The 23,695-nt window shown below is 40.5% G+C and overlaps 1 protein-coding gene across 2 annotated transcripts in view; it reads left to right on the top strand.

Moving 5' to 3' along the window:
- Nucleotides 1–578: 578 nt before the first annotated feature.
- col2a1b (collagen, type II, alpha 1b) overlaps nt 579–23,695 on the top strand; it is a 44,444-nt gene continuing 21,327 nt past the window's right edge. The window contains exons 1-24 of one of the 2 annotated variants that reach the window (XM_031845515.1): nt 579–867; nt 4,341–4,550; nt 5,965–5,981; nt 6,424–6,456; nt 7,688–7,720; nt 7,972–8,025; nt 9,515–9,616; nt 10,217–10,294; nt 12,345–12,389; nt 13,499–13,552; nt 15,065–15,118; nt 16,100–16,153; nt 16,394–16,447; nt 16,538–16,591; nt 16,870–16,914; nt 17,036–17,089; nt 17,404–17,448; nt 17,638–17,691; nt 20,783–20,881; nt 21,154–21,198; nt 22,469–22,567; nt 22,736–22,789; nt 23,129–23,236; nt 23,552–23,605. In XM_031845515.1, coding sequence (XP_031701375.1) covers nt 777–867; nt 4,341–4,550; nt 5,965–5,981; nt 6,424–6,456; nt 7,688–7,720; nt 7,972–8,025; nt 9,515–9,616; nt 10,217–10,294; nt 12,345–12,389; nt 13,499–13,552; nt 15,065–15,118; nt 16,100–16,153; nt 16,394–16,447; nt 16,538–16,591; nt 16,870–16,914; nt 17,036–17,089; nt 17,404–17,448; nt 17,638–17,691; nt 20,783–20,881; nt 21,154–21,198; nt 22,469–22,567; nt 22,736–22,789; nt 23,129–23,236; nt 23,552–23,605 — 1,590 coding nt within the window. In that variant the 5' untranslated portion in view covers nt 579–776. The remainder of the gene's footprint in view (nt 868–4,340; nt 4,551–5,964; nt 5,982–6,423; nt 6,457–7,687; nt 7,721–7,971; nt 8,026–9,514; nt 9,617–10,216; nt 10,295–12,344; nt 12,390–13,498; nt 13,553–15,064; nt 15,119–16,099; nt 16,154–16,393; nt 16,448–16,537; nt 16,592–16,869; nt 16,915–17,035; nt 17,090–17,403; nt 17,449–17,637; nt 17,692–20,782; nt 20,882–21,153; nt 21,199–22,468; nt 22,568–22,735; nt 22,790–23,128; nt 23,237–23,551; nt 23,606–23,695) is intronic. The other variant, XM_031845525.1, reaches the window with a different exon arrangement.

Raw genomic sequence — 23,695 nt, 5'->3', positions numbered from 1 at the left:
AACAGTCTGCATACTGCAAGCCCTCAACCTCAACCACGGTCATCTCTTCTTTTCCCACAGTCCTCTCACTGCACCCACCATTAGATCACGTTCAAACTCTTCACTCTAATCTGAGCTTCATACACACAAACCAATGCAGTTTATTACATCCAAAAGAGTGACAGCCCAGTGGACAAACCAGGTGAGACACCTTCAGTTTTCCATCAGGGCTACAGCATGCCTTTTTTTCATTATTGTTATATCTGCCAATTTCTTTTCTTGATTTAAACTTTAACAAGCAGTCAAAAATGTCCAGTTTTAGCATAACGAAGTGATTCTGGCGTCGCTTTTGATGAACAAGGCGGGGGGGGGGCACCAAAGTTACGGGGGGAAAGTTTCAGAGTGGTTTTTCTTTTGGGTTCAGTAGCAGCACGTGGAGAAAGGAGGGGTCTGGGACTGGAATAATGGAAGCTGGGAGACAGAATGGGAGGGAAACGGGGCTCAGATTTCAGGCCGACAGGGGGTAAGGGGCCGGACTGATATTTGGGAATATACGAAGATTCATTGAAGGCAACGGGGACATAAAACTAAAACGTCTGGCCCAAAGCGGTCGGTGCTGACTTTCTGCTGCAGGTCCAGGTCCTGCCGCTGGATTCCCTCATTTTTTTTTTTTGGGAACTGTGAATGTCGAATGGTTCGGTTTTGTAACTGGGGACACACTAAATACTGAGAGAAGCCTCCGATATCTTGGCACTTTCCTTTCTCCCTCGCGGGCACTGCATGTCTAATATTTAGACATGTTCAGCTTTATGGATTCCAGGACTGTACTGCTACTTGTAGCAACCCAAGTTTGTCTATTAGCCGTTGTAAGATGTCAAGAGGGCGACCGTAAGTGATCGTTTTATTTCCTTCAAATAGTTACAGTGAAGAAAAGATAAAGTTGTCATAAGGTGCATTTTCTTTTGCAACAGGTTTATCTTCGAGCGCAGCACCTGAGCTTTTAATAGTTTAGTGATTGTTTTGGTGCTTGGAGTGATTTGTTTTTTCCCTCGCATCTATTACGCACAGAAGTTCATGATTGTTTGGATACGCATATGCATGCAAAGTTAATTGATTGATGATAGTTGTGAACCTTCTGTCTACCAAGTGTGCTGATCTTACTGTACCTGCAAGGTGCGATACAACTCAATATATCAGAGCTGTGGACGTGCGTAAAAGTTATGCAATGGATGGAGAGATGTGGCAAGTTTACGCAAAATAACGCGCACAGAGCAGGACGCATAGGTTTTCTTGCTTCTCTGGAGTTATTTTGTATTTATGTTAATTATGTGTCGTTGGTAGTTATTCATTATCATTGAAGTTTACAATCTGCAAAGCGAAAATCATAAAGATTCAGATTTCAATCCCCTACACTGGAACCAAATTACTTACCCTACCTCCCCCTTCTTTCTTAGGTTAAGCTGCCAGACACCTGTGGGTGCTTTAGAGGCCTTGACAAGCTCTCATTTTAGCTGCAGATTCACTTAATGTAGAGGGTGAGAGGGGGAGGGGATGGGCAAAAAAGTGAAAGGTGGTCAGGCTCAAGGGCCTTTGGTGAAAAGTGTTCACATTCCATTGCTGTCAGAGGGCATCCAGGCGAATCCTGGCTTGTTGGGGTGGAAAGGTGGACTAATAACCAAAAGTTCCCTAAAAACGTTTTTTAAAGCGATTACTTGTTTTTTTTCTCTATTAAGAATCGAATAGCCCTTATATATCATTCTTCATACCTGCAGACTTCCTGTCTCTGCAGTTATTTGAATAAAAGTGAAATGGGATAATTCCTCATCACTATTGATTTTAGTATCCTCAATGGACATTTGAGCATGAAGGTATGCCAGCAGATTGGAGCCAGAAATAATGTTCCATGTGATTTCAGGATTTCCATCTGCGTAAAAGATTACCCATAAACTATGACAGTCAGCCCAGGGAGAAGCAGAGCCAAGGTGCAAGAGATAGGTGATTGGAAAAATATAAGGGACTTTTAAAGCAATGCAACGGTGTATTTTCCAAGAAGAAAAATACTCATAGCAATTGCAAGTCTCAGGTTACCCTTTCAGAGGTATAGTCCTCTAGATATAATGACCTTTCAGGCAGAAATGTATCTGAAGTGGTAAAGAGGTCTGATTGTGTCCTCAGCACAGCAGGCTCAATGGCCCCAAGTCACTCAGAGGGGACAGGGGCTCTCTAACCATCAGTTTTGTGGCTACTGACTGAGTGCCTCATGGAGACGAGGAGCCCATAAAGCTAATCAGGTGAGAGTAGAAGAGAAAGTTACTAAATACAGTGAACACAGAGTTGACTCTACTGTCCTGGAAGTACACCTGGGTTCACTTTACTATTTTCATTGTTCATTTCACTCCTCTGGAAAACAGTATGGCTGCCAACACATGGGAGAGGAGACTTGCAAATTATCCTCAGTGACGAAAAGCCAGCTTTCTCTCAACTCTGCAGTATACAGAGGAGCCCTTGTCCCAGAATATCATTATAATCTTTCATATTTGAGAACCAATGAAAGGACAGGTGCAGTCTTTTGACAGTGCATCCAGGCATGTAAAAGTAAATATCAAACCTGCTAGGTATGTGCATGAAAGATGACCATTTGTTTCTCTCGCTGGCGTGTTTGAATTGGCATCTGACACAGCTATGGCTTCCAGATGGGGTTTAAAGTGTGCCCCATGTTTATACAAGGCAATAGTTTGTGAATTGCCCACTCTGTCCCTTTCCAGAAAGACCTCATTCATTGCTGCTGAGCAATCAGCAGCAGAGGTCCATCAGGTTACCTAGACTTAAGCAGTACTCAAAGGTAAATATAGCTACTGTACTTGCTCCTTCTCCTCTCACACTTTCAGCAGTCCGAACCCTGAGGCTTTTCTTTTGGTGGGTCGACCACTTTCACCCCTCGGTGCAGGTTCAGTGGCTCCAATCAGAGCATTTCTTTGAGCAACCGTTTGGCCTTCTGTTGACTTTTTAGGAAGCTGTCAGACGGGAAAATGAACAGGGATGTGGCTAATTACTGAGTTCATTCTAGCATTTTCGTGAGTGGTGTCATTTAGCGCAAGTACAGTACCTGTATTGAAACACGCCCAGCCTCCATCACATTCAGCTGTGTTCTCTTTGCCAAGCTGTGGTCTGAAAAATCCAAACATGTTTCATTTACTGAATGCAAAGTCTGTGTAGGGTGTCTCCCGCGATGTAAACTCGCCCTATATTTAACTTGTGGAGGAATTAAAGCATATGGTCTCCAGCTCCTGTGAAGTTATTGGAGGTTTCCTGCAGGTCTTACTCAGCTGTGATTCTGTGATGTTACACTGCCACCCAGTGACTGTTTGAGAGGTTACTTCAATAACTTGTCTCAGTGTTGGCTATTGATAAATGGAATGATGGAACAAGAGAGTTTTGCTTCTTTAAGATGGCCATTAGGCTTTTCAATAGTAGTAGTGTGTAGTTGGTTGGCAGACAGAACATGTAGAGGGAAGAGAGGGGGTGACATGTAATAAGGGTGTAACAGCTGGATTTGAACCAGGGAATTTGCGGCTTATGCCGATAAGTGCTGCAATGATTAATTAATCGATTAGCCATTCGACGAATAATAATTTAGCAGCTCTTTTGAAAAACGATTTATTGTTTAAGTCATTTATAAGCAAAAGCAGCAAACATTTGCTGATTCAAACCTGTCAAATGGGACGATTTGATGTTTATAAACTGAATATCGTTGGGTTTTGGACTGTTAAACAACTTGATTATATCATCTTGAGCTATATATTTAAAGAGCATTTTTCACTATATAGTCTGACATTTTATAGACAAAATGATTCGTCAATTAATCAACAATACAATTGGCGGAAATAATTAAAATAATTGTCAGTTGAAGCCTTAATGGAGACGTAATGTGACACCCCAGAAGATTTGTTTAGTTGTAGAAATTGTGTTGATAAGAAATCTACATTTGTAAAAGTTAGTCATTAATAGGTTTGTCGTACATGATGAAGGTAGATGATCACAGATCAAGCTCAATGAAATGACAAATGATATTCTTATAAGAAGAATATGTTTTTGGATTCTTTTTTCATTAGGTTTAAGTTTACCAACTTGTCTTTTTCTTATATTCACACTTTGAGGTACCTGTTGATGCACTGCACATGTGTTTAATACCTAAACACAACTTTATTTACTTTGCTGCATAACAGTTAATACGCAAGTTGTTGTTTATGAGTGACACATTGCAGTGACTGTATTTCATACCTGATCAATAACCTCCTTTTTCCTCCTGCCATCTACCTGCCTTGGCCTCTGTGTGTCCCTCTCTATGACCTCACACACAGAGGAGGATGTTATTAGCTGTGTACAGGATGGACAGCGCTATAGCGACAAGGACGTGTGGAAACCAGAGCCTTGTCGCATCTGTGTGTGTGACACTGGAACCGTCCTGTGTGATGAAATTGTCTGCGAGGAGCTAAAAGACTGTTCCAAACCTGAAATCCCATTTGGAGAGTGTTGCCCCATCTGCGCAAGTGACCAGTCTCCACCCATTGGTCGTAATTTATTTATCTCACACCTTTCATAAATAAATTACTCTGCAAGATCATGTTGTTTATTCTGGGGAGAAAATGACACATGGGTGATTTGGTATTAATCAAAGGTTGGCCATTAACTAATTAACACTTAATGGTTTGAATCAGGCCAATACTATATGTCAACCTTTGATTTGAATACAGTTTTCTGTCCCCAAAGCAAACAAATGATGAGAAATAAAAGACAACAGTGACACATCTGACCAGATTTCAGTGAAATGCTACCTCAACGTCATTTTTCCATAGCCGGCTCACCTTGGCCCCATCTTGTTTGAATACTCTCTGCTTCCCTGAGTATCATGAAAACATGTGGGAGTCATTAAGGAAATACCTCAGACGCGGCCTTGCATTTCTTCTCTATATCCTCTCTGAGGATTTCTGCAGATCTGATGGCAAGAAAAACTGTGACACTATACTGAGACCTTTGGAAGGAAGGAGCTATTCACCACATTTAGAACTGCCATTTTCTCCTAATTAACCAGGTCAGCTTTGGAAATACAAACACAGCCAGTTGGGGAGCATACGTGAAATCGGAAGTGTCACTGTTTGCAACGCATGCTTGTTGATTAAAGTGCTTTATAAAACACTTATCTTTCATTAAAGGAAAAAATGAAGTGCTTAGTAATAAGTATGTAACACGTACAGCATCATTTTAAGGTAACAACTAGCTTAAAATAGGGCTGGCTATTGAACCTCAATACTTTTTTGTATTGAATGAAATGTGTTGATTCCACTGACGATCAAAACACTGTCAAGTGGCATTGAACATCTGTCAGATTCTTTTGTGCTATTCTTTTGTAACTTCATAGTTCTTGATTTAAATCTAAATTTTGACAATTTTAGTTAATTTTATGGAGGCAAATGTCTTATACGGTTACTTGAATTAACTTTTGAGAAGTTTGATTCTTTTGATGAATGAAAATAGGTTTTTATAGGAAACTATTCTCAACGATACCCAGCCCTATACCCTAACAAATAGGCAAACTCATGATTTATCAATATTGCTACTAAACAATGCTTATTAGATTGCTTTGAAATATGAAAAACAAAAATCCAGTGATGGCCTCCATCAGATTTAATTATCTGAAATTGGCTATTACAACTGTTTTGCTTTCTACCATTCCCTTTTACCTGCAGCTCTTCTGCTTTTGCTTCAAGCGCTTAAGATGGTGATTCAACCAACACTTTTTCAATTCTGATGGGCTCTTCGGGTGCCACAAATGTGATTTAGTGGTGGTCGTTATTGTAGTAAAATTGGCTATCAGCGCATGCAGACTCTCTGGGTTTTGTGTGACCTTCATGGATTGTTTTTGTGTAATCCATCTGCTAACTGTGGTCTGTTTTTTTCCCTCTGACCCACTTGACCACATAACAGGATCACCTGGAGCTAAGGTGAGACCCTGTAGCATATTAAAATGTGTGTGTGTAGATACAGTATGTCTATACAGTATGTCTGTGTGATCATGATGCTCTATGTGTGTGTGTGTGTGTGTGTGTGTGTGAAAAAGGAAGCTCTCCAGCACCTGCAATTAAGTCTGTATCTATCCCAGACTCACATCAGTGCTGCAGGACTCCCCTGTAGTTTATGGATTTAGATGAGACTTTGATGTGAAAGAGCTTTGCCAGATGGATAATAGTTATTTCCTCCTTGACACTTAGTGCCATATTTATGTGTCTAGTGATACTGTAGTAGGGGATACTTATTTTCAAAATTTTGCCGTTGACTGTTTTCCTCAAAATTTTGGCTGTGCTTTTCAAATATTCTCTCAGGGGCAGCGTCACCAAATAATTTGAATCCTAATAGCTGTTTTGTGCTTTATCTTTTCAACATCAGGGTGTGAAAGGTGAGCCCGGAGACATTACCGATGTAAGTTGACACCACACAGCACAATAAAATATAACTCACCATTCTTTTCACTTGAAGATGTTCTTTTGTGAATTGTTTTTGGATTTTCATGTCTGAGGTAGAGATTTTTTCATCATTACATGAAACACTTACAACCCCTTATTGCTAGTCACTGGAGGAGGAAGTATTCAGATCCTTTACTTAGGTAGAAAGTAGCAATATGAAAATACACCACAACAAGTAAAAGTCCTCCATCAGAAATGTCACTTAGGTAAAATATATAGTATTATTAGCAAGTATCAAAAGTAAAGGTATTATTTTGTAAAAATAGACCTGTGAGTGTTGTACTATTAAACTTTCACTAAAAGATTATCACTACTGATGCCTTCATGTAAGTGTGTAGAATTTTACTGTGAATTTGAACTATTTCCAATTCTGTTGGGCAGTTTAATCTATACCAGTGCGTCATATTTTATAAACTAAAGAATCTGCAACCTAGTTAGTTCTGAAAGCTGTCAAATAAATGTATTAGGAATAGAGAGCACAACATTTTGAGCTAAAATGTAGTGGAGTAAAAGAATCAACTAGTATGAAATGGAAATAATCAAAAGTCTTACTTGACTAAATGTAATTAGTTTCATTCCATCACTGTTGGTAGCACATTGTCTCTGGCAGTGGATTTCTGTACAAATAGCTGTTCATAATGAGAGAAATACGAATATAATCTAGCATTAATACTGCCGGCCTAAGAAAGAAAGAAGGTTGAGTCAAAGAGAGAGGAGGTAGGTCTGTTGCCCACTCGTCAGGAAGACAGCCAAGCACAATAAGGCCTCCATACAATCTGCCATAAAGATCCCCAAAGGCCAGCGGAGAAAAAGATTAAACTCTCTGCTGCTGCAGCGCTGCACCTGGAAATTCTTTACCCCTCTAGAGGGAATACAAGTTCATGGCCGGAAATAAGAAGGCATTGTTTATTGTATGTCTCTTATAACACTTTGCCTGAAGAGATTAGCAATTAGCAAGCTTGCTCTGATGGAAGAAAGATAATGTTTCCGCTCCGTGTGCAAAGAGCTCTAAACCTCACGTGTCCAAATACATCTGGTGAATGTAAGCTTTAGAGGTGGGCCTAATTCAGTATTCAGTTTGTGCACTGGAACAATGCAAATACAAAAAAAAATGCATTATGCTACAATTAAATGACCTCAAGGGTTTTCTGACATATTTTCTTTTTTTCTGTCCTTTGCTTGACCAGGTTGTAGGACCAAGAGGACCGGGTGGCCCAATGGTACGCACCAATTTCTGCATTTATACACTTTTCCTTTGAAAGCTTTTACAATTTGTATAGAGAATTTAAAATAGAAAGATAGAGACTGCATTCAAAGTACCCATGTTGGTATTACATTTATTTGCCAGTTACAATGACAGAAAATCTGATCTGACATAACAGCTGCAGAGTTCACAGCTGTTTCTGCAGCTCACATGTACATGAGATAACACCTGAAGTTACCGGCTACTTCACTGTCTCCCGTTCACCAGGGACCACCAGGAGAGCAAGGACCCCGTGGATCGAGAGGAGACAAGGGAGACAAGGTCAGTTTGAAAAAATAAAAATTCACTCCCCCATCTTGTCATTTTCACACCAAAAAGTAGACCCACAAGCTGCTCTTTTAAGAAGTACAGTATGTCCTATTGAATCTGATCGCTTTAGGTCTTTAGGGGGTGAGGAGGGTGGATGGGGTATCTGCTACAGCTTGCAGGTTTGCAGAATGGTAGCCTTTCATTGAGCAGCTCAGTCTAACTAGTCACGTGTCGTTTCCATTAGGCTGTGTGGTCCACTGACGTCTGGGTCGTTCAACAAATGTGGGACTGTCAGAGACTCCTAATGTAAATCTCTGCTTCTCTCTGAGGCCTCCAGTCAGTCAGTGTGTGAAATCAACATCGCCGCACCACGCCAGGCTTTGATCATTGCATTAACGTAACAACCCTTGGATGTGATAATGGCTGCAGGCGAGGAGTTTATGTCTTGTACTCATCTTGTTTACGTAGATTTAAGCACAATGCGAGTTGAGTTTTGGCTAGCAGAGGTTAAGCAGCCTTTTAGTTGTTCAGCACATTCTTTGCTCAGGATCCCCTTGCAGGGTAATTTGTCAAAACATGCACAGAGCAGAGGTATGCCAGGTAGTCTGATTTGGTCTGTTAAATCATCTGCATGCTGTATATGTAACCTCTGTATCTTGGTGGTGGGAGTATTATAGCTCTTTTTTTACCTTTAAATATCCGGTTTTGGTTCAGTTCAAGAAGACAGGTGAAGTCGAGTTTACTCATGCAGACCATCAGTGCCGTTTGGAGAAGTTTGGAGAAGGTTCAACTGAGCGTTTGGTATCACACCACTCCGCTTCTGTCAGGGGAGTGGTGTGTTATCTGCCAGCAGCTGTGTAATGATTTATCTTAAGTACTACTCGGTTCAAATATTGGCACTGAAATTATTCAATGGTTACTTGTACACTGTCCTGTACTCATGTGTGCTTAGAAAGTCATTGGTATTTGACTTTGGTGCGTTTAAAGTAAATATAATAATAAGGAAACTGGATGATTTTTACTCAATGATATAACTTGCATTTGCATTTGATATAACTTGCATTTGCATATAAAATGTGTGTTCTTAGTTGTCAAAAATCACATTGCACATAAAAAAAGTATAAAATATAAGCTGCTTTTTGAAGGAGGACAGACATTATTCGTAGATTAATCAGTAAGTTGATCAACAGAAAATGAATCAACGGCTATTTTGACGACCTTTAAAAGGCCCACATTTTTTTGCTTTGGTTGTTTTATATGACACAAACTAAATTTATTTTGGTTTTGGACTATTAGTGGACAAAACAAGACATTTAAATATGTCAACTTGGACATGTATTTTCTTTTTACTTTTTCCTCACATTTTTATGGACCAAATGATATAGGTTTGACTTATTGTTAGGCGCTTGCATCATTTGGCCATCTCAGTTTACAAATAAGCATCAGATTGATCATTTGGTAAGCCTCATTGATTTATTTTAATAGTATCTATCTATTTCAGGGAGGCCTTGGTCCCCGCGGCAGAGATGGTGAGCCTGGCACCCCCGGAAACCCCGGCCCCCCCGGACCTCCAGGACCTAATGGACCCCCTGGCCTTGGTGGAGTAAGTATCCCATGACAAATAGGGGTGGGTGAGCATTCACTGCAGACATGGGAGCTGACAGGTTGAACACTGATGCAAGGAAAGAATCCAAGAGCACAAAAGATGTGGAAAATTGCTGGCGTTGGGAGGAGGCAGTAAGACAACAGCAAGTAGATTCAGAGAGAGAGAATAGATCGAATGCCTCTCATTCTTTGTAGGAGAAAAGGAGGGAGGAGGTGGATTGAGGGGAGGGGAGGTAGAAGGGCAGGAGGCAGTATGGTAGACTTGGGGAGGGGAGGGGAAGGAGCTTATTTTGGGGGGGAAACAAGGAGACTCTTTGTGAAGGAGAGAGGGATGAATACTGTTCACATGCCCTCTGTCTCTCCTCTGTCTGCATCAGGATTCACATAATAAGCTCTGCTGCTCACATTCTATTAAAAGCTGATCCCCTCTCCTGCCAAAATGACAGAGCATCCTCCATTTTTTGTTGGCCTTCCATAAATTCCAACCAGATGCTTTAGCCTGCAGTCAGTGTGACTTTAAAGGCTTGATGTCACGGAGATGTCATACATGTATATAAAAGGCACATAAACAACCTGTCTTTTCTTTCGCCTTTTCCAGAACTTTGCTGCTCAGATGGCTGGTGGTTTTGACGAGAAAGCTGGCGGCGCACAGATGGGCGTGATGCAAGGACCAATGGTGAGAGAGCGATGATGAGACCTGCTGCCACTTCTATGTTGTTGTTGGGTTTTTATTTTACAGTCGGTTGCTTATGTATCTGCCTGGATGCTACAATCTTGGAGGGGTCAGGAGCGAGGAGTCTTTCCACCTGAATCCCAGTTAAAGATCTGTGCTGGCAAGCATCTTTGACAGAAACGCCTGCGCTTTTACCTTTCTGGAGGAGCCCAAACAACTTCCTTACATGAACCAGAGAAATCTTCACATGGTTATCAAATACGAAAACTACTAAATGGACATCATTATCATCGTCATCATCGTCTTTTCCTGGAGAGAACATACCCATGTAGGATTTAAAATCATCAAGGATGAGAGGAAGACGTTTCAAGAAGAATCCCAACGATTTGTAGCATCGCCTGTGTTTCTTCCCCTCCTTTGCTAATGGTTCTGCTCCACAGTGTTGGAGACAAGAAACCACATAGCTCTGGGTCCTGATGGAAAATAAACACCTCACACGGAGTACGGAGGAGTCATTTTTATAAATTGAGGAAACAGCCATTGATCATCATTATATTTCAAGCCCATGAAAAACCACTGCTGCTGGGGTATGGCGTGGCAGCTTGCCCGAGATGGAGCGAGGAGCACACTGGGAGCTATTTTGGTTTAGAGAGCCGCAGAGCAGCTTTGAGAAGCCAAGGGGGGGGGGGGGGGGATTGATCAGATCCCAACAGCTAGCAGCAGTTTGTGTGGCTTCACTCCTGCTGACTGTCCTTCCACATGTCTGTCTGAGAGCTTGCCACAATACCGGGTCCTTTTGAAGCCAGCCCACGTTGACTTTGGCGTCCGCCAGCCTGCTGGGGGGAGCAGTGAAAGAACAGACTGGACTCATGTTAAATCACAAGTCTTATAACCCCTCATACACCTACTCATATCACCTACATAACCAAACGCTCAAACAACGCACCTACTGACATGTATGCACACACACATAATGTCTTATGCATGTCTTTCAAACACACATTCAAAAGTCCAGAAGATATAGAGCCCCATTGATAAGTTTCTATCCACTGGTTAAAGGCTTCCCACACCCACTGAAAGGTGACTTTCATTCGTTTCTGAGGACCACTGTGACATTTTCTTTGGCTGCCATCCTTGATTTGTTAAGTAAAACCATAATGCTAAAATGTGGGTTCATAAAAGCAACCCTACTGAAAGGAATATGTTTGGGAAAAGCTGTCACAAGTAATCTGAATCCAGCCTTTTTTTCACTGAAGAACTTTGAATTTTGTGAAGCTCTATTGACACCAACTTCGACAGTCCAATCGTTCCTTGAACAGCTGATTTTCTTTGTGCATGTGTGTAAGATAAAAAGGCAGACAGAGAGAAAAAGCTATGGATATCTGGCTCATCACCTCCACAGAATGTAATTTTCTCTTGTTGGGCAGCGATGCATGAAGTTGTAGTAGAAATGACTTTGGCATGTGACTCCAGCCAGCAGTTCCCGCAGAGCAGATTCGGGTTTAGTCAGATGGAAGTTAGTTGAAAAGATCTCATCTCCTGATTTAATTTCTGAAATCTAACATCTACGCATGAAACATTTATGCAACAGTTCAGTTCGATGTTGTTTCACATTCAATGTCAAAGTGTAAGACGTCGTACAGAGTTCAAACCCTCCTGTAGAGCACTACCACTGGGGACCTTTGAACTATAGAAACACGCAACGGGTGGGAAAAAGAGCTGAGAGAAGGAGGAGGGGGCGTTGACAGAAAAAAGAAAGAGATGAAGAGTGAGAGAAAGTCCAAATGCAGCTGAGGAATTTCAAACAATTTATGGATTTGACAAGTAGAGCCGTTGAGTTTTGTGTAGCTTCAGGGCAAAGCAGGTGATGTTGTTTTTATAGCTTCTGACAGAATTCAAGTCGACAAAAACTCGGCCGTTCTCAGAATTGCAATTGAAAAGAAATAATAATTGTGCACCAGTGTTTTATGTCTTTGTGTAGTTAAACAGTGTGTATTTCGAAAGGATGTCGTTGGCCTAATGTTGTGTCCTTTGTCTCTTTTCTCTCCCTCAGGGCCCTATGGGTCCCAGAGGACCACCTGGCCCCAGCGGATCACCTGTAAGTACCTCATGTTCGCCCCAGACACCACACGAGCCGCACGCACCTGCAGACTAGATCCTGTGTACAACCACAGACTGGCCAGGCTTAATATCATAACAGTAATGTGCTTGCTGCCGTGTGCAAACGCCACCTTGTATACTTCCCCTGAGTGTATTCAATAACAATAATGACCCCAAAAAGTCACTTTGCACACTCCAAAAAGGCGAGCATAGCACATGCTGTTAGAGATAAATGTTTACACACAGCCCTGCGCACACGGAGAATACTTAAGTCTCACAGCTGCAGACTGGGGGGCTTTTTCCTCTACACCTGACAATTTACATTTCACAGAGCCTACTGGGCTTACGCCTACTTTTTCTGCTCTTGCCCGCACCAAAACCTACCTGTAGCCCTTCGAGCCCTCCCAGCCCCCTGAGTAAAGCTATGAAGTTGACATGCCTCAACTTGATGGTTTAATCACCCGAACCCACATTTGGAGAGAAAGATTTGTCTCTTTGGACAACTTTGACTGGTTTTAGACTTTCTCAAAAGAGATGATGTGACATTTGTAGGGAAGTAGTGTACTTTAGAGAAGCTGCAGTTTGACAACATAGACGAATAGACACAGCGATACAGTGTACAGTACTTTAAAAAGTAGTTTTTGATAATTGTTGATATAGTTTTACTCTGTACTGCTGCAGGTGCATATGACATCGATATCATTGAATGTATTTGTATTGCAATTCAACTAACTTTTCATTTTAAACTGTAAATTACGATATGTAATTAAATGAAACAACAAATTAAACAGATTTACCACACAACCAATCTGTATTACATCCTTTATATGACTGTTGTCATTTCAAGTAACATGTATTGCCGCAACTAACTTCTGTCATTATCAGATTTTCTGTAGCCTATTTTTTTGAATAATTGATCATGACTATTACAGACGATGAATAAAACCAGCAGAACATCTGGTTTGAGAAGCTGAAACCAGTGAATTATTTGGTATTTTTGATTAAAAAGTTACTTAAAATGGTATTGCAATAGTTGGTGATACATTTCCTGTCTATCTGCGAACTGATGAATAGATCTAAAGCTTCTCTCTTCTTTGTACATCCCAGGGCCCACAAGGTTTCCAAGGCAACCCAGGAGAGGCTGGAGAGAACGGACAGTCTGTAAGTATCCTAAAGAGTACCGGTCCTTCCAGTCCTAACTACACGGTTTATTATAAATACTTGTTCTATATAAAGTCTATAAACTTCCTCTCCTTTTTTATCTTCATCTTTTCTTTTCTTCTTCATGTGGAAACTTCAGCCGCTGCTACCTCACTACAGCTAAATTACATTTCCATAAAGTCTCCAGACACGTTCTAACCTTTCATTGCTCACCGCCTACTTCTATGTACGGTATATCCTCCTCTATTTAAACCAGCCAGCTCCTTCAATTTCAACATTTACAACCCTCTTCAGTCAATGCTTGCAATGCTCATGTGTCTCAAACCCAAATCTGTGTGAAGCCTGAACTGGCCCTCAGCGGATCTGCAGAATTCTCTTTTTCTTTCCCCCATCTTCTCACTGACAGCTTCCAGTGTTTGTTGCACCCCTCCTGCTCTTTCAGATGATGCCATACCCCTCAAATAACTCCTCTAAGACAGAAAACCAATCGCCTTTTATTTAGTTTTTATTTTCTGTTCTTCTTACAAGTCCTACTTTTAGTTTTCTCCCTCCTTGCTGCCCCAGCTCTACCCTCAATCACCCCTAACTAAGCTTCCAGAAATCACACTGTCCACCCTCCCCTGTCCGTCCTGTTTCCTCAGTATGTAGACAATACAGGCAGAGTCTCCCCACCGCTGTGTTAATCTGCTCCCGTGGAGTTCAGATGTGCAGCCTCTGTATTATGACCATTATGTGTGATTAAAATCAGGCTTCCTTCCAGAAAATAACCTGACCGTTGCAGACGGGTCACACACGTGTTTGTGAAGACCAGAGATCATTTCGGCTTTTGAAATCACAAGAGCAGAAAATTAGCAACAAGATGTTTTGAGTTAGCTGAATCTGATTGGTATTATAACCTCATTTATACTGTCGCAGGTCAGTGTGTTATTCAACGTTAGCACTTCAATGTTGTTTTTCTGCTTTGTCAAAGACACAAAGAAACAGAGAGAAAAGTCATTGAGATGGAAAAATAATAACAGAACCAATAAGATGTATCAGCACACATTAAGTGACAAACATCTGAAAGTTGTACTAAGGATTTTAGGAGAGGATATTGATGTATTTGTTCCATCTTTTTGGTCTAATCTCGCCAAGAAATCCTGCTGATTCTGATCTCATTAATCATTATATTGTCATTATTGTCTGGGAATGTCATTACTTTGATGTGCTTTTATACACAGGCTCACATTAATCAGAAAACAAATGTCATTGTAATTTAGATCAGCAAGATAATATCATGTTGATCAATGTCAGACAAAACTGCCACAGCTGTTCATGATTAATAGTAGTAAACACATTGTTAATGGAAGCTTCTGTCAACGAGTGTAAGTCAGCGCTGTTTGTAAAGTGAGGGAGAGCAGGAGCTGTCACCACACGCTAAGAATGATGAGTCTGAACGATGTGATGTTGCCCTCTGTTGGTTGTGAATGGGAACTTGTGTCTCACCTTTGCTTGTTTTCTCTTTACTAATAGGGCCCCATGGGTCCCCGTGGCCCCTCCGGACCTTCTGGAAAACCTGGAGATGATGTAAGTGTGTCTGTCACAACTGTGTAAAACTGTTAATATATTACCAACAAGTAGGAACTCTGACAAGGCTGATACATAGTGAAGCTTATTTAGTGGCTATCCTCATATCATCTGCTGTGGATGTAAAATATCAATGTCGTCTAAATTTGACCTAAAATAAATAACTGCTGTTGTGGCCTTTTCTGACTCCCCCTACAGAAATACTGTGTCATGTTTATCATACTGTAGGTGAATTAGTATTCATTTATCATACCTGACCTTTGGCACTTAATATTTATATGAAACACATTTGTATTCATTTGTTTTAAGGATACAGTCATAGAGTACAAATAACAGTGTCTCCATTATGAATTGACGTTGGTCTCTGTTAGCTCCTCATGTTGTATTTTTACAACTAAATAATTAGATCTTACTGCCTTTGTATCTAAATGTTTTTCAACATGTACTGCGATACCGCCATAGAAAATACAGGATTAAACAATTTGCAAATATATTTTACATTCTACTATATGTATTGTTTGAATCAGAAAATAACAGTCCATGGACTTTGCAATTGTTGGTTAAACTAACACAGCAACTATGGCAGACAACCATCAATGCCATACATTTAGGCCTTTACCATATTCATTGAATTATTATATTGATTAGACTCAGACTGCATCAGTCAGACATAGAAACAATGGACGGATCTTTTATTGGAGCTTATAATTATTTATTTATCTAATTGACATATTGCTTTTTTACCTGACACAGGGATCATAGACATCATAAATGTAATTCCTACCTTTAGCCACATGATGGCAGCAGACATGACATGTCACATTGTGTCCACTAGGAGCACTCACTCCCACCATGGCATCAGCTACATTAAATATACAGTACCATATTCTATTTCTAAAAGGAGCACTTGCATGAAATTCATGAATTCACCTTTTTTTTTAAATATGTTCACATAACTTTTCTTCTCTGTTTCTGTTTTAGGGTGAGGCCGGCAAGTCTGGCAAATCAGGCGACCGTGGACCTGCTGGACCTCAGGTGAGATTTCTCAGCCTGTTGATTCACACTGACTGCTTTTAAAGCACTGGACATTTTGGTAAAGAGGAGTCTCACTTACTGCAAGCTTGTATTGTGGGTCTCTCTGGTGATCTACAAGCAGCCAGATGTTGATATGATTACCCCGATTACCAAAAACATTTTGAAAAGGGCACTTCATATCAAAAAGGTGGCTTACTGTTTGTTAATCTCCTGCATCATCTCTCCTCTTGCATCACATAGGGAGCTCGTGGATTCCCAGGAACTCCTGGCCTGCCCGGCATCAAGGGACACAGAGTGAGTGTGTTGGTCGACTTTTAATGATTTACAGGACAATTAGGTGGTTGTTTATCGTTTTCCTAACTGTCCCTCTGCTATTTCTTCTAGGGTTATCCAGGTATTGATGGTTCAAAGGGAGAGACTGGATCTGTTGGGTCCAAGGTGAGATTTTTTTCTTTGCATGTACGCACTGTTTTCCAGTTAATTAAGGCACCGCTTCACCGTATGTTTATCTGTATGTGGCGATGGTGGCGACCAGAGTAAAGTAGATACAGCATAGCAAAGTACTCTGTATAATACTATATAATCAGGAACAATTGGTATGAGAATATTTTTTTTTGATTACACGAAGAGTAGCTGTTACAAAGATGAATAATAGACTGGCTTTATTTAAGGTTTCCCTGCTTTACTAACAGCCAAACGTCTCTTCCTCTCTTTAGGGAGAGTCTGGTGCTTCCGGAGAGAATGGCGCTCCTGGACCGATGGTGTGTAATGCTGGACATCACAAACACAACATGTGAAAACAAAATCAAAATATGTACAAATCCAGTCTCTGCTATAATGGTGAACTAAATAAAAGTCTTCTGCTCTCCTTCACCTTCACAGGGACCTCGTGGTTTGCCTGGTGAGAGAGGCCGTCCTGGACCCAGTGGAGTTGGTGTGAGTGTCGTCGTTTTATCTCAAACCTATCATCTGATTAAAACCAGATGGGTTAGATGCTTCACTTTGCTTTATTAGTGTCCACAACAGAGTTAGGCAGCATATTCTTGGTATTAATTCGAAAGAATTATGTTACTTGTAAACTGGCTCTTGCTAATAATTGTACTGTAATTAAGAGGAGTTAAACTCATTGTGTCAGTCGTAATCTTTTACTCCCCTGTAACTGTTTCCTGATTTGAATAGCTTGTGTCAAAGGAATTCATTTTAAAAAAAGGATTTTATACTATGTACTAATAATATATTGTTTATTTCAGGGAGCACGTGGAAATGATGGCTTGCCCGGTCCTGCTGGACCCCCAGTAAGTGTCATTTTCAGTCTCATTTAATTTGTTTTCATAATTTTGTTTGAGATTTACTGTGTATGAAATCCATCCCCACCTCTCCGCACACAAGCCTCTCTGCAGTACGAAAGCAGTCTCTACACCTCTACACCTGGATGTGTCAGTTATTAATAGCTGAGCTGACAGAATGTATTTCCCTCTCTGTAGGGCCCTGTCGGTCCCTCTGGAGCTCCAGGCTTCCCTGGCTCTCCTGGTTCAAAGGTAAGACAAAGAAGTTACCAATAAATGACCATTATTTCCTCCTCATCTTCACCTTTGTTGTGTTATTCTGCCAGTGAGTAAGTAACTGTGTATGTCTCTTCCTCTGGATGAAAAAAAACAACTAACCAGCATAACTGAACTTCCAACCTCTTACTTTGGATTTTTCTCTCTACAAAAACAACGTTGCGTGTAGCAGGTGCAAAAAGATGGGTTTTGTGTATTCTATGTTGTTAGTATAAAAAACTTTCTTGAATCACAGTTAATATCTCAGAAAATGGCGGTACACAGCTCAGGGAGGATTTTACAGAGACAAGTTGAAATGCTTAAGTGAAATATGAGACAGCTGCTCTGCATTGAAAAGTGCTTTAAGCCGCCATCTGTGTGGAAAATTAGGGAGGAGGGGGTTTTAAAGTGTTATTTTCCCTCTCCCACTCCCTCTCACTGTCTATTTCTTCTTTTCTCTCTATGCTTTGCATCTGATTTATCCCTCCTGTATGGCAGACAGGCTCAGCTCTGCGCTCGAGGGCCCAGGGCTGGTGGTTTGCTTTCTTCAAGCCCCTTGATAGTTTGGGAATTCTTTTAGGAATTACAAATGGAGTATCTCTTTACAAAATCCAGGAGTTTCCCTGAAGTAATCAAGGCAAGCTAGGCTCAAGATGTGAAAATGTGCGTGCGTCTGTGTGTCTGTGCGTCTGTGCGTCAGCTTACATCCATAAACACTTTGTTTGTCTGCAGGAGAATCTGTAGACCTGTGTGTGAATGTGTGTCTTTGTCTAACTTTAAAGTATTCTAGGAAGTATTCCACGGTGAGGAATGTTAAAAATCTCACATTACTTTATGGTGTTGTACCTTCAGGATCCTGAGGGCTCATTAAATGCAGCCTCGTTTTAGTCTTTTCCTCTCTGAGTATTATAAGAAAGGCGTTGAAGTTAAAAAGGTCCCAAGACTAACACAGTAAAAAGCTAGCTAGACAAAAACAACATACTAATCTGAACCTCGACTGAATAAACCGTGCTCCTGAACTGAAAAGATCTAACCAAGATAACTTTTACCCAGTTGAGTTTCAGCATTGATTTATTTATAAAAGCCAAGCTATCGCCTCTAAAAGGCTGAGAATTTTCTACATACCTTTCCATAAAACTGTCAGATTTCCTTTCTTTGTCCCCTTTTTCACCTTCGTTTCAGAGATAGTAAAATATTGGCCATGACAGCAGGCTTTGGGAAAAGAAAATTGTATACACTACGTCACCATTTTTCCCAAACACCGTATTATGTCATACTATTGAGTCTGCAAAGTCTACCAAGCTGCAGCAGTAGCGTAGGAATTCAATTCACCAACATGCTGAAAAACCTCAGTGTCCATAGGTAGAAAATTGTGTTCATTTAAATGCTACTAATGCATAAGCATCAAAGAAATGTGTTGCTGAACAACAATCTGCTTTTAGGTTTCTCAAATTAATATGCAATGTATAAATCAATTTTAAATTGCTCTTATTATGTGAATAGTGTCTGTGCCGAGTTGATATATTTGCTCTTGCCTCATCAGAACACTGCTTACTTAGAGAATAGAGATGGACCTGAATCCGTCAACAAGCTAAGAGGGAGAGGAAGAAAGTGACACGTTCAAGTACTAGGCAATTTCTTATCATGAAAAGCAACAGATGACAATGCGCATAAGTTAAAGGTTTGCAGTGATACAATGCATAAATCATAGAACAGCACACTTTAGATGTAAGGTAGGCTAAATAGGGTATGAAGAATAACAAAGCAAGATGTCACATAAAACACTTAAACATTACAGGTGAAATAAGTCTCTGTTAAGCTGAATATGAAGTGTGTGGAGAAACATGTTTGTGATAAAAGCCTTGTGTGTTTCCTGTCAAGCCACTGTTACAGAGAAGTCATTAATAAATGGTCTGTGAGCCGGACAAGAGCGATATGAAGTTCAAGTTCCCAAAACAACAGCAACAAAGAGGATATTAAGACACAAAACAACTGAAACCAAAAGAAACAGCAAAATCTCAGCAAATACTTTAATCTAAATAATTTATATAGATAGATGACAGCTGATGAGACATTAGCAGCCAGAAGCAGAAAATATCACCCCGAAGTATAATCTGCAGCCAGAAGCACACAAACTACGGCAAAACAGAGCCCACAGACATCAACTCATGACGTTCGATACACGTTCGATACATGTTCGATACACGTTCGATACATGTTCGATACATGTTCGATACACGTTCGATACACGTTCGATACACGTTCGATACATGTTCGATACACGTTCGTAACGCAATACTTAGCCTGTGAAGTAAAGGTAGATGTCATGTCAGGTAGATAGCAAATTGAGAGCGGTGAACAGAGTCGAGGTGTCGGTGGGAAAACTGATTATTTTCCCCTCGGTTTAGCTACCAGTTTTGTTCAGCTGTCAGATAAATGTAGTGCAGTAGAAGTATACAGTGGCATAAAAGTAAAATAGCCTACTCAAGTAAAGTACAAGTACTTCAGAAATGTACTTAGGTACTCTGTTATTTATGTCTTGTCACAGGTAAAGCAGTCTACCATTAAAAAGTGGATTATATATCTTACTAAGACAGCATTTTCATATTTTATGCTATTTATACTCTTCTGATTCTGCACGATTACAGTTAATGTCACAAGTATGTTAAGAACACTCTTTCAAACTTTCTGTTTTTAAGTTAATCAATCTTATTGGATGAGTTAATCTTTCACATACTGTATGTATACAGTTTTTTGTTTTGTTTTTTTGTTTCTGTTTTCTAACCTAAAATGTACACACAAAATTTTGTTGAGCCAATTTTTTTTTGTATTTCTACCTTTAGGGTTGTGTTTATGTTCCTTAACAGCCTTCCCTCGATTCATGTTTGAGACTATTTGATTTGATTTAAAAAAAATAAAAGGTAAACTCAGTTCAAGTTTGTAATTTGTAGCTTGTTTTCTGTGGGATTTGTCTGTTTTATTTTTACCTAATTGCCAATTATGATGTACTTAAACTTCCCAAGATCTTTGCTAACATATTAATTCAATAACTTACCGTTTTTCCTCTTCTCTCTCTTTTGCTAACCAGGGAGAAGCTGGTCCTACTGGTGCTCGGGGTCCTGAGGGTGCTCAGGGATCCCGTGGAGAGTCTGGGACTCCCGGTTCCTCCGGACCTTCTGGCGCTTCTGTAAGTGATGCTATGAACACGTATGTGAAAGGAAAAACGTAGTATATCAACTATAGCAAAGCATTACTGAAAAGGAAATACCTGTTGTCATCTAAATTTCAGGAGGTATTTTGAGGCTGTGTCAACTACTGTATTTAGTTTGTTTGCAGGTGATGGATCGTTTGTAGATCCAAGCTGTAGAAAGGCTATTAAGGACAAGATATTTTAACATCAATCAGAATAATCACTGAATCAGGGCCAGTTATGATTGCTTTGTCTCTTTAAATCCACAGGGAAACCCTGGTACTGATGGTATCCCTGGATCCAAAGGATCATCTGTAAGTATAAAACTGTTGACCTATTTCAAACTGACTACCACTGACTGGGTATTTTCATATATGATGTTATGTATGTGATGTTTTCTCACAGATCTAGAATGCATAAGTTGCATATCTGACACATTTGCTTTTAAAAGACAGAAGGCCAGGACTATTGCATCATAACTGATTATGGACACCTCGAAGGGCATTATCCCGCTTCTACCATGGTCACTTGTCAAAGAAAAAACTAAGACTGTTAGTTTACATGCACTTTGCAACCAAAATCTAAAGTTTCACACATGCCATACCTCCATTTCCCTGGTAACACGTGAGGGTATGCTAATACCCGGAACAATACCATCCCGTTGTTTACTACTCCAGTAAATAGGACAAACCTCAGATAGGACTTGCCTACAGGAGACATATCAAAACCGCTCAGCTCAGAGCCAGAAAACAAATGCTATGCTAGCAAGACCAATAGTCAACAACATAACGTATGTTTGTTAAACCGTAAATATAAGTTGACAGCATGTAACAACACTAGCTAGCGATCCAGTCCTGTTATTGTCCCCAAATCAACATCTAGACTTTGACGAAATCCTGATTAGCATAACACTAGCATAAAGCTAATTAATCGGTTATGTATTACAAGGTATCTGTGAGTTCAGAGGAGCAGTGTCACTTTCTTCTTAAAGATTGTGTGTTTCATTCTCCACCCTGTGGTGTACAGCGGATGAAGCACCGAAGAACTAACGTTGTAAATTACCGCTAGATGATCACATGTTTGCAGCCAGCGCATTCATTTCAAACGGTGAACAGACAAGTTTCACTTAAACTACTTGGGCATTCAGTGCCCATTGAGTATTCAGCACGGTCGTGGTACAAATCGCAGTATGTTTCCGATATGCAAACTACAGATTCCAGTTTTGCAAGGTCCGGTGTTGTGTTGAATACTGTTTCCTCGCCGATATGTGTTTCCGCCAACATAATCACCTGAACCTGAACCAACCATTATCCCGCCTAATCTCTACGCCCAACCGCCATGGGAGGCGCTATCCTTTTGACAGAAGGCCGGGACACAACATCTGACAAAATTCTGATTATGAAAAACTGGTCAGCCAAAATCAGAGGCGTTTTAAGAATATTTGCTTCATGGACAGCATAAATTCCCTTTGAGTTTTCTTCCGCATGATCAAAAGTTAATACTTACAGTAAAACCAGTGGTAGTGTATTGTAGACCATCCATTCAGATGGATGGTTGGCTGACATCATGTCTCTTACTGTGTAGGGTGCTCCTGGTATTGCTGGTGCTCCTGGTTTCCCTGGACCCCGTGGACCTCCCGGGCCTCAGGGAGCAACTGGACCTCTCGGGCCCAAAGGAACATCTGTATGTACTCAGTGAATCTTTCAGTTTAGGTCCAATGTCCAAGTTTATAACCAGTTTGAGATTTATATTTGCTGCTGATTTCATACTCCAAATAATAACCTGCAGCTTTCTCTTCCTCTCTCTATCATTATTTTCTCTCTTCCTATCTATCTGTCTGTTCTTGTTTAGGGAGACCCAGGTATCCCAGGCTTCAAGGGGGAGTCTGGACCTAAAGGAGAATTTGTGAGTTTTTCTTTTACTTGTCCCTGTATTCCATGCCTGATTGTTCCCCTAGTCACTGAAATCAAAACATTGATATCTACTATAGCACAGTATCCAGCCAAACAATAAGTGTGGATGATAAACTTTTAAGATCAAGTATTTTGAATAAGCAGATTATAGGTACTTCAAATGAGATGATCTCAATGGACCTAGTATTTCTGAGGGTTTCTCTGAGAAATACAAAACATTATAAACAAAAAGTGATGTGTGTTTCTTTGTGTGCTGCTGAAATATCTTTCCTCACATTAAGTCTTCCTTTCTGCCTGTAATAACATGGTCTGTTGCGGATGTGATTTTTAGGGACCGGTTGGTCTGCAGGGAAGTACTGGCCCACAAGGAGAAGAAGGCAAGAGAGGACCTAGGGGTGAGGGTGGTGCTGCTGGACCACTTGGACCTCCTGGAGAGAGAGTGAGTACCATCTAACTGGTTGAAAACAAGTTATTTTACAGCCTAAGTAAAAGGGAAATGTGTACGTTGTTGTCGCTGTATCACTGATGAATTGCGTAGGTGTGTATATCGCACATTTAGACAAAATATTGGTGAGAGTGAAACTGTTTCTGCATTTTTAATGAGGATAATTTCAAAATGATAAAAATGAAAATGAAACCTTATTTTGTTGGCCACCATCTAGGAACCTGTTTAAGGACCACAATGAGATTCAGTGACTTAGATATTGTTTTTTATAATTATAACCCTGACTCTTGTTTTGTGTTTTCTGTCTAGGGATCCCCCGGTAACCGTGGTTTCCCTGGTCAAGACGGTCTGGCTGGTCCCAAGGTGAGCATCACTACGGACCCACTCGTTCCTGAGATATCTCGTTGTTATTGCTGTTGGAACAGAGAATCAGCTCAGAGAAAATGAACAAAC

This window comes from Anarrhichthys ocellatus, unplaced genomic scaffold, assembly GCF_004355925.1.
Source record: "Anarrhichthys ocellatus isolate YVR2014 unplaced genomic scaffold, GSC_Weel_1.0 scaffold1, whole genome shotgun sequence".
Taxonomy (NCBI): Eukaryota; Metazoa; Chordata; class Actinopteri; order Perciformes; family Anarhichadidae; genus Anarrhichthys; species Anarrhichthys ocellatus.
This window is presented reverse-complemented; position numbering and strand designations above follow the sequence as displayed.